The sequence below is a fragment of the Cebus imitator genome, unplaced genomic scaffold (genome assembly GCF_001604975.1).
Source record: "Cebus imitator isolate Cc_AM_T3 unplaced genomic scaffold, Cebus_imitator-1.0 Scaffold169, whole genome shotgun sequence".
Taxonomy (NCBI): Eukaryota; Metazoa; Chordata; class Mammalia; order Primates; family Cebidae; genus Cebus; species Cebus imitator.
Genome location: NW_016107484.1, coordinates 980,588 through 991,384, shown reverse-complemented (window position 1 = coordinate 991,384; position 10,797 = coordinate 980,588). Strand labels below are relative to the sequence as shown.

Here is a 10,797-nt window from a genome sequence, read left to right as displayed (position 1 = left end):
ATTACAGGCGTGAGCCACCGCGCCCGGCCTAATTTTGTATTTTTAATAGAGACAGGGTTTCACCATGTTGGCCAGCCTGGTCTCAAACTCCTGACTTCAGGTGATCTGCCCGCCTCAGCCACCCAAAGTGCTGGAATTACAGGTGTGAGCCACCACGCCCAGCTGAGTCTAGAGGATTTACAGTGAAAAATCCTAATGGTGGTTGTGGCCAATGACGCTTCGATATCTTCTGTGTCTGCTCCATGCTAAGTACTTACCCACGTTCTCCCATTGAATCCTCACAGTGGCCCCAAGACAGTTCTGTGATCCCATTTTGGGAGCTGGGATTCAAACTTGGGCCCGACTCTGGGAGGCTTGCTCTTTACCACCGAGCCCACTACACCTGCGCTGACTCATTCAGACCAGATTCCAGCACAGTTCTGACCTGGAGAGGGGCCCACGCCGTGCCAGTGGGGTCAGCGGCACCATTCCACAGGATGCCCCCCACTTAGGTTTCCAAAGTCTTGTCTTCTCAGCTCTAAAGCTTGCCGATTTGGGGGTCACTGAGATGAGGCAATGCTTGTGAGCCCCAACAGACAAAACACAGAAGCTGAGGCTGGGTTCAAGGTCCTTCCTCCTCCTCCAACCCAGAGGCTCCTTGAGGGCAGAGGCCACAAGGCTCATTATCCCTTGGCCCCGAGGCCCAGGGCAGGGCACAGGACTGTGTTCATGGACATCGCCCAGTGGACAAATGACAGTTTCAACAGTCCAACGACAAAACAACAAAACACAACAACGAAACGCCTTTCAACGTACCCCCAACAACCCAACGGGCTCACGGCCGATCTGGCTGCCCCTCTGAGACCTCGAGCGAGGTACCTGAGAGATTGCAGACGTCTCTGTGGCCAGACCCGTGTCTCCAGACTGCTGCCGGTCTACTTTCTCTGAGCTGTTCATCGAATGTTCCATCAAGGACTGTGAGTTCTGCTCATCAGAAGCATCTGCGGGAAGAGCAAGATGACAGGAGCGGTTTTGAAACACGTCAGAGGCGGGGCCAGACAGGCCAAATACTAAAAATACCTTGAACCGGGTAGTTTTGGGGCCAGTGTTCTTTGAAGGCTACAATGAGCTGGGGGCCTGGGGAGTCTCTTGCTGATTTTTCGGTGGCGCCGTTTCCAGCAGCCAGGCCACACCCAGGCCCTGGGGTCTGCAACCCTCTCTTGCACACTTCGCTGCCAGGGGCCCTGGGAGGCGAGCGGAGAAGGCTGCAGTCTCCGTGCTGCGTGCACCCAGCACCCCCTGGTGGCCGCAGTGCGCACCAACAATCATGGCTGTCAATTCCTCTCTCCCGAAGCCAAGGTGGCTTGGTCCTCCTCCTTTAAAGAGCCTGCCATCTCCTCCTGGGGAACATCAGAGGTAACTGACCTTTTGTAAACATCTCTCTTAATAATATAGGTATTTTTTCGATTGCCAGAGCAATGACTGATCATTGCAGGAAACAGAAAAGTACAGAAAGAAAAAAAATTAAAAATCACCTGTCACCACTCAGGGACCACCCCACTAATGCTTTAGAGGATTTATTCCCATGTTTGCAGTTTTTTCTGCCTACATGCATACAATTTTTCTCCTTTTCCCAAATGGGGATGACATGGTATTTCGGAGGAGTTTTTCGTGTCTTTAAAGATTCTTTAAATATCAGTGCTTACAAGATGGCTGCACACCATTCCATCAGGCAATTGCCTGCTGAATAAACCCAGTTATTCAGGTGATTCCTGATGCCTCAGTCTTCCTGCTGCTCCATCCCACGTTTCTTCAGCAGAAGGAAGGGGCAGGCTGGATGGGGCGGGGGGTAGGTGCAGCTTGGGAGGAGGCAGAAAAGCTAAAGCTTTTTCCTGAAGCTTACTGGGCACCAGGCCAGACACTTATGAAGGGGGCAGCAAAAATCCCACCCAAGACTCCAACACTACCTTACCCTGATGTCAAAAAGCACACTACACTGGTCGGGTGCAGTGGCTCACTCCTGTAATCTAGCACTTTGGGAGGCTGAGGTGGGCGGATTGCGAGGTCAAGAGATTGAGACCACCCTGGCCAACATGGTGAAACCCTGTCTCTACTAAAAATACAAAAATTAGCTGGGCGTGGTGGTGCGCACCTGTAGTCCCAGCTATTCGGGAGGCTGAGGCAGGAGAAATGCCTGAACCCCGGAGGCAAAGGTTGCAGTGAGCTGAGATCGCCACTGCACTCCAGCCTGGTAACTGGGCAAGACTCCTCTCAAAAAAAAAGGCACACTAAGCTAATCCTAATGCCTGTGCAACCAAGACTTCCTTGCTGGGGTTTCTGAGGCAGAAGAATAACAAAGAGGAAAATAACCCACACTGAAGTTTAAAAGCAAGCAGGCAAGATGGGAACAAGGGGAAACAGTGCAGGGCCTGGGACGGGCCAGGGCACACACACAGCAGGGAGTGGAATCGCAAGACCTTCCCTTCCAGCAAGGCTGAGCAGGGTGACACTATCACTTCTCAGACTAGGAGCCCTGGCTGGGCATGGCGGCTCACGCCTGAAAACCCAGCACTGAGGAAGGCCAAGGCAGGCAGATCACTTGAGGTCAGGAGTTCAAGACCAGCCTGGCAAACATGGTGAAAACCCGTCTCTACTAAAAATACAATAATTAGACAGGCGTGGTAGTGTTTGCCTGTAATCCCAGTTATTCAGAGGCTGAGGCAGGAGAATCGTTTGAACCCGAGAGGCGGAGGTTGCAGTGAGCCGAGATTGTGCCAGTGCACTATAGCCTGGGCGACAGAGTAAGACTTTGTCTCAAAACCAAAACCAAAACCAAAACCAAAACCAAAAACAGTCCGGGCATGGTAGCTCACACTTGTAATCCCAGCACTTTGGGAGGCCAAGGTGAGTGGATCACCTGAGGTCAGGAGTTTGAGAAAATCCTGGCCAACATGGCCAAAACTCGTCTCTACTAAAAAATTACAAAAATGAGCCAGGCATGGTGGCTGGCTCTATATAGTCCCAGCTACTCAGGAAGCTGAGGAAGGAAATCGCACGAACCCAGGAAGCAGAGGTTGCAGTGAGATGAGATCGTGCCACTGAACTCCAGCCTGGGTGACACAGTGAGATTCTCTCAAAAAAGCCAAAACCAAAGCAACAAAAATGAAAACATCATGCTGAGTGAGAAGTCAGACACAAAAGGCCACAGAGTGTATGATTCCATTTATATGAAAAGTCCACACACCTCTAATCCCAGCACTTTGGGAGGCCGAGGTGGGCAGATTACAAGGTCAACAGATCGAGACCATTCTGGCCAATATGGTGAAACCCTGTTTCTACTAAAAATACAAAAATTAGCTGGGCATGGTGGTGCATGCCTGTAGTCCCAGCAACTCGGGAAGCTCAGGCAGGCGAATTGCTTGAACCTGGGAGTCAGAGACTGCTGTGAGCCGAGATTGTACCACTGTACTCCAGCCTGGCAACAGAGCAAGATTCGGTCTAAAAAAAAAAGTCCAGAATAGGCAAGTCCATGGAGACAGAAAGTTTACTGGTTGCCCAGAGTGGGGACCCAGCGTTGCTGGAAGGGAGAAGTGAAGAATGACTGCTGGTGGCTGCAAAGTTTCTTTTTGGGGTGATTAAAATGTTTTGGAACCAGACAGAAGTGGTGGTTGCACAGCCTTGTGAGTGTACTCTCAGTGAATTATTCATTTACCATGGTTAATTTCATGTGAATGTCATCTCAATTAAAAAAAAAAAAATGGCTAGGTGTAATAGCTCACACCTGTTAATAACAACACTTTGGAAAGCCAAGGTGGGAAGATCACTTGAGCTCAGGAGTTTGTGACCAGCCTGGGAAATATAGTGAAATCCCATTTCTAGTTTATTTATTTATTTATTTTTAAAGAGAGGGGTCAGGCCAGGCACGGTGGCTGATGCCTGTAATCCCAGCACTTTGGGAGACCAAGGTGGGCGAATCAAAAGGTCAGAAGTTCGAGGCCAGTCTAACAAACATGGTGAAACCCATCTCTACTAAAAACACAAAAATTAGCTGGGTGTGGTGACACACGCCTGTTGTAATCCCAGCTACCCAGGAGGTTGAGGCAGGAGAATGGCTTGAACCCGAGAGGCGGAGGTTGCAGTGAGCTGAGATCGTGCCATTGCACTCTAGCCTGAGAGACAGCGAGACTCTGTCTCGGAAAATAAAAAAGAGAGAGAGGCCAGGTGTGGTGGTTTATGCCTGTCATCCCAGCACTTTGACAGGACAAGGCAGGCAGATCACTTGAGGTCAGGAGTTTGAGACCAGCCTGGCCAACAAAAACCCATCTCTACTAAAAATACAAAAATTCGCCAGGCATGGTGGCAGGTGCCTGTAATCTCAGCTACTCAGGTAGCTGAAGCAGGAGAATCATGTAAACCCAGGAGGCAGAGGCTGCACTGAGCTGAAAATCGCCACTGCCCTCTAGCCTGGGTAACAGAGTGAGACTTAACATCTCAAAAAAAAAAAGAAAAGAAATCATATTAATGTTATACTTTCTTTCATAATACATGTTTGCTTTAACATAAACATTTGAAGTTCTTACTGACCTAGAAAAGTTGCCCATCTGTGGCTTTGCATCTCTCACCACAGCCCCTTTTCTGTCCGGCACAGCAGGCTCTGCAGAGTGGCAGGGCAGGTGGCGGCCCCGGATGAGGCTTAGAAATCACGAAGGTGCCCAGTCACCCAGAGACTCACACTGACCCATGCTGGGAGAGAGGTGCCTGGCAGAGCCTCCACTGAGAGCCAGGCCCCGGAGCTTGGTGGGAACTGGTACTGGAACCCACAGAGCATTCAAGGGCTCAGGGCAGCAGCCGATTCTCTGAGCACCGCAGTACTGGAACTCACCCAGGGGAAATTCTTTTCCTGGGGCCTAAATTTAGTCCAGGGAGCTTGGACAGAAATTATGTCATTCCCTGAACTCACACAGCAGTAAACAAGTTCAAAGCAAGGTCAATAGCTGGTGGCCGACCCCCCCTCCACCCCGTCCAGGCAGGCAGTGCGCACCCACCTGGGAAGGCCACACGGGTCTGTCCCAGTGCCCTTCCCACAGGCGGCTGAGGCAGCGGGCAGGTGGGTCCTGGCTGAGCAGTGCAGGGCAACCCTGCAGGCCCAGGGGCCTGGGGTGGCCAGAGAGGACCCTGGTATGGCCCCCACCTGGGTCCTGCCAATTTAGCATCTGGTGGTGGCAGTGAGAAGGTAGCAACCAACTGGACACGCTAACTCAAAACTGAATTCCTGCTGCGGAGCTCCAATCGGTCTTCTAGAGCAAAGGAGACACAGCCGCCAAACATGGGAGAAACAAGGCCACGGCCAGAAAGAAACCAGGACGGGAAAGAAGCAGAAACGTGGCTGCAGACGAAGCCCATGTCTGTCCTTGGCACCCCTGCAATCGCTCCCCTGATGGAAGGGTGGACGAGGCAACCCGGAGGCTCCCAGATCCTCCTCCTACGCTCTAGCTCCGGGCTGAGCACTTTGCTGGCATTCTCACCCCTTCACTCCCGGCGAGGGAGGCAGCTTCTATTCATCCCATTTTATTTTCTTTTGAGACAGGGTCTCACTCTGTCGCCCAGGCTGGAGTGCAGTGGCACGATCATGGCTCACTGAAGCCTCCACCTCCCAGGCTCAAGTGATCCTCCCACCTTAGCCTCCTGACCCTGGTCGTCCCATTTTACAAACAAGGAAGTAGGAGGGTGTGTGGAGGTGACGTTGCCTGCCCAAGATCTCACAGCTGGTGAGTGCCTACCAGGATGTGACCACAGCCCCCATCCCACCCCCTCTGCCTTCTACCTGCAGAACCATCTGCCAGGGAAGCCTGGTGGGCAATGCTGAGATCGAGGGGGCCAGGAGAGGGGATGAGGAGGATGGCACACACTGTACCTGGCGAAGGTTATGGCAAAGGCACTAGGGCACTAGGTCTCAGCAGGGCGTGATTTTACCCCCCACCCTGGGGACATGGGTTAACAAATGGAAACATTTGGTGGAAACTGCTCAATGTCCCACAATGCACAGGATGGCCCCCTCAATAAAGAATGATCCGAGACTGGACACAGTGGCTCATGCCTGTAATGCCAGCACTTTGGGAGGCTGAGGTGGGTGGATCACCTGAGGTCAGGAGTTCGAGACCAGCCTCGGTAACATGGTGAAACCCTGTCTCTACTAAAAATACAAAAATTAGCCAGGTGTGGTGGTGCATGTCTGTAGGGCCAACTACTCAGGAGGCTGAGGCAGGAGAATTGCTTGAAGCCGGGAGGTGGAAGTTGCAGTGAGCCCAGATTGCACCACTGCACCACTCCGGGGTGGGCGACAGAATGAGACTCTGTCTCAAAAACACAATAAAAAAAAAGAATGATCCGGTCCCAAATGCCAGGGGTGCCAAGCCTGAGAACCCCGGCGCCAGTGGTGATTTTCTACCCACGACTTCTTGGGAGGAAAGTTAGGCAGAACCTAGGCCATTCTGAGTGTGTGCAGCCTCTGATTAAACAGTTCCACTTCCAGAGACGCAGCCTGCAGAGCCACCTGCATCTGGGCAAAGATGCAGAGAGACGAGGGTACCAGACGCCCTGCAGGACCGCATGTACAAAACGGAAGACGGGAACACCTAAGCGACCATCACTAAGGGGCTGTTCAAATAAATGATGGCACAGTCACAGACTTGAACGGGAAGTATTAGAGCTGCTACGGAGAATGGCATGAACCTGCAATCTCCGCCTACCAGGTTCAGGCAGTTCTCCTGTCTCAGCCTCCCAAGTGGCTGGGATTACAGGCATGCATCACCATGCCTAGATATTTTTTTGTATTTTTAGTAGCAGTGGAGTTTCACCATGTTGGCCAGCCTGGTCTCAAACTCCTAACCCCAGGTGATCCACCTGCCTCGGCCTCCCAGAGTGCTGGGATTACAGGTGTGAGCCACCTCACCTGGTCTCTCCAGCATACTTGAAGAGCCACTTGCTCACCCCATTGAGCGAGGGAGGCTTTCCAAATTCCTGTGTTTCCAGCTTTCTTTCCCACATTCCGTTTTGAGCTCTGTGGTCCTGCCACACCACACTTTCTTCCTTTCTTCCTTTTTTTTTTTTTTTTTTGATGGGGTCTTGCTCTGTCACCCTGGCTGGAGTGCAGAGGCACAGTCATGCTCACTGCAACCTCCACCTCCCAGGCTCAAGCGATCCTCCCACCTCAGCCTCCCGAGCAGCTGGGACTACAGGAGCATGCCCCCAAGCCCCACTAACTTTTGTGTTTTTTGTAGAGACGGGATTTTGCCATGTTGCCCAGACTAATCTCGAACTCCTGAGCTCAAGTGATCCTCTTGCCTCAGCCTCCCAAGTAGCTGGGACTACAGGCATGTACCATCACACCCAGATAATTTTTAAATTTTTTGTAGAGAAAAGGTTTCACCTTGCTGCTCAGGCTGGTCTTGAACTCCTGAGCTCAAGCGATTCACCCACCTTGGCCTCCCAAAGTGTTGGAATTACAGGCATGAGCCACTATGCCCAGCCAGCCTGCCTCCTTTCTAATACCAGGTCAAGAGAGCAACTCCTCCAGGAAGCCTTCCTGGAGGCCCCCAAATCCCTTTTTTACTGTGTCCATCACAGTAGTGACTATGAACTCAAAAGCCCCATCAGGGCCAGGCAGTACCACAAATGAGTCAAGTGGGCTGTTTGATTCAGACATAGATAAGCTTCACAGATAAAGGGTTAATAAATATTCTCTTCAAATATGCACTTTCCCACTTTTCTTAAAAAAAAATAGCCTTCTCCAGACCTTTTCTTTTCCACTTTCCACCTCCATTTTTGATAGAGAAATAGCTTTAAGAAACATCTTGGCTGGGTGTAGTGGCTCACATCTGTAATCCTAGCGCTTGGGAGGCCAAAGTGGGAGGATCACTGAAGCCCAGAAGTTCCAGATCGGCCTGAGCAACATAGCAAGACCCCATCTGTATAAAAAACTACAAAAATTACCAGGATGTGGTGGTACACGTCTACGGTACCAGCTACATGGGTGGCTGAGGCAGGAGGATCACCTGAGCCCAGCAGTTCCAGGCTACAGTGAGCTGAGATTGTATCACTGCACTCCAGTCTGGGCGACAGAGTGAGATCCCATTTCAAACAAACAAAAAACAAGAAATAGGCCGGGCGTGGTGGCTCATGCCTGTAACCTCAACACTTTGGAAGGCTGAGGCCAGCAGATCTTGGGATCAGGAGATCGAGACCATCCTGGCTAACATGGTGAAACCCCATCTCTACTAAAATACAAAAAATTAGCCAGGCGTGGTGGCACACGCCTGTAGTCCCAGCTACTCAGGAGGCTGAGGTAGGATAATTGCTTGAACCTGGGAGGGGGAGGTTGCGGTGAGCCGAGATCGCGCCACTGCACTCCAGCCTGGGCAACAGAGCAAGATTCCATCTCAAAAAAACAAACAAACAAAAAAACCACACACACAAAAACACCAAGAAATATCTTAATTTCCCTTTTAAAATCTACAATAAGAAAAACAGCAGCGGCCACACGTTAATACAGGGCTAGTGCCCTTAGGTCTTGGTTTGGAGTGACGAGGGAAGGGTCTCTTCGGCTTTAGCTGGTAACTGCCCCAGGGAAAAGCAGCCCTGGTCTCATCAAAGCTGATTTTTCAAAAGAAGCTAGAAATCAATCCCATTTTAAGCTCAATTTTAAAAATTTGACACCACATTCAAATTTAAAAAATGATACTGCCAGGTTCTGTATGGCCAGACCCTCACAGCACGTGCTGGATGGAGTCTGCAACTCTGCAGTGAATCCTGGGTTCCAGTGTCTGTCCTCCCTGCTGACCTCCAAGTTCTTTGGGGGCAGAAAGCAGAGTGCAGCTGTGACTGGGGCCCCAGCACCAGCCCAGAGCCTCCGTGCACAGGGGCGCGGATTAGCTCTGCCGCAGGGGATGGCCTTTCTCCTAGAACCACACTGGCTGCTCCCAAGACACACACGTCTTGAGCCCTGGGGTCCCCCTACCTGCAGGCTGGCCACATTCGCCACTCCATGGTCCATGCTCAACAGCTCCTCATGGGTGTCCAAGGCGCTCCAGACCTGGCTGCCCTCCCCAGATCCGCTCAGCCACTGCCTCTCTCTCCAGGTGCCCAGGGTCACCCTCACCCCCATGTATGTCTGACAGGCTCTCACCTCACCGTCAAAACATACCTCCATGTTAGACCATCCGGAATGTCGCTCATTTTCTTAGATGCAATAACAGTGTTTGTAATTCTGTAAGAATGTCTTTTTTTTGAGGAAGGTCTCAGCCTGTGACCCAGGCTGGAGTGGTGTGATCACGGCTCCTGCAGCCTTGACCTCCCAGGTTCAGTCAATCCTGCTGCTTCAGCCCGAGACTACAGCTGCGGGCCACCATGCCCGGCTCATTTTTGCATTTTTTTGTAGACATGAGGTTTCATCTTCTTGCCTAGGGTGGTCTCAAACTCCTAGGCTCAAAAGATCCTCCTGCCTTCGCCTCCCAAAGTGCTAAGATTATAAGCATAAGCTACTGTGCCCAGCCCAGAATGTCTTTATTTTTAAAAGACGTGTGCTGCCATGTTTAGGGATGAAATGCCCTGTGATCTGTAACTTACTTTCAAATGGTCCCAGAAAAAATACAGACAAAGCAAATAAACCCCAACAGCCAACAACTGCCAAGTTCAGCAGGTGGACATCCAGGACGCTGTTCTTTCAACTTTTCTGTAGAGACTCAAAATAAATACACACATAGATATTTTTGTACACAGTCACACACACACTCTCACCATCACTCCACCATCTGTTCTTTTTTTTTGAAAGAAAGTCTCACTCTGTCGCCCAGGCTGGAGTGCAGTGGTGCACTCACGGCTCACCGCAGCCTCCAGCTCCTGGGGTTAAGGGATACTCTGCCTCAGCCTCCTGAGGAGCTGAGACCACACGTACATGCCACCATGCCCAGCTCATTTCTGAAATTTTTGTGTAGAGACAGGGCCTTGCTATGCTGCCCAGGCTGGCCTCAAACTCTTGGCCTCAAGTGATATTCCTGCTTCAGCCTCCCAAAGCATTAGGATTACAGGTGTAAGCCACCATTACTGGCCAATGGTTTGATTTTTATTTATTTACTTGTTTTTGAGACAGGGTCTTATTGTCACCCAGGGTGGAGTGCAGAGGCGTGATCACGGCTCACTGTAGCCTTGACCTCCTGTGCTCAAGTGATCCTCCTACCTTGGCCTCCTGAGTAGCTGGGGTCACAGGTGTGTGCTGCCACACTTGGCTAATTTTTTTTTTTTTTTTTTAGACATGAGGTCTTGCCATGTTGCCCAGGCTGGTCTTGAACTCCTGGGCTCAAGCAGTCCTAAAGTGCAGGAATTACAGGCATGAGCCACTGCACCTGGCCGTGTGTGTGTGTGTGTGTGTGTAAGCAGCATGGCTGTTTATTCACCTGGGTGCAGGTGGGCTAAGGCTGAAAAGGGCTTTAGCCTGGCCTAATTTTATTTTTTTGAGATGGAGTCTTGCTCTGCTGCCCAGGCTGGAGTGCAATGGCACGATCTTGGCTCACTGCAACTTCTGCCTCCCAGGTTCAAGCAACGCTCCTGTCTCAGCTTCCCAAGTAGCTGGGATTACAGGCACATGCCACCACGCCGGGCTAATTTTTTGTATTTTTAGTAGAGACGGAGTTTCACTGTATTCTCTCGGCTAGTCTCGAACTCCTGAGCTCAGGCAATCCACCCGCCTCGGCCTCCCAAAGTACAAGGTTTACAGGCGTGAGCCACTGTGCCTGACCCTTTCTGATTTTTTTTTTTTTTTTT

At 51.1% G+C, this 10,797-nt stretch overlaps 1 protein-coding gene across 2 annotated transcripts in view; it reads right to left on the bottom strand.

The window, feature by feature from the left end:
- The window catches only part of BCL7A (BAF chromatin remodeling complex subunit BCL7A), a 37,763-nt gene that overhangs the window by 6,502 nt on the left and 20,464 nt on the right, over window positions 1-10,797 (bottom strand). The window contains exon 5 of one of the 2 annotated variants that reach the window (XM_017544292.2): window positions 796-980. In XM_017544292.2, coding sequence (XP_017399781.1) covers window positions 796-980 — 185 coding nt within the window. The remainder of the gene's footprint in view (window positions 1-795; window positions 981-10,797) is intronic. The other variant, XM_017544293.1, reaches the window with a different exon arrangement.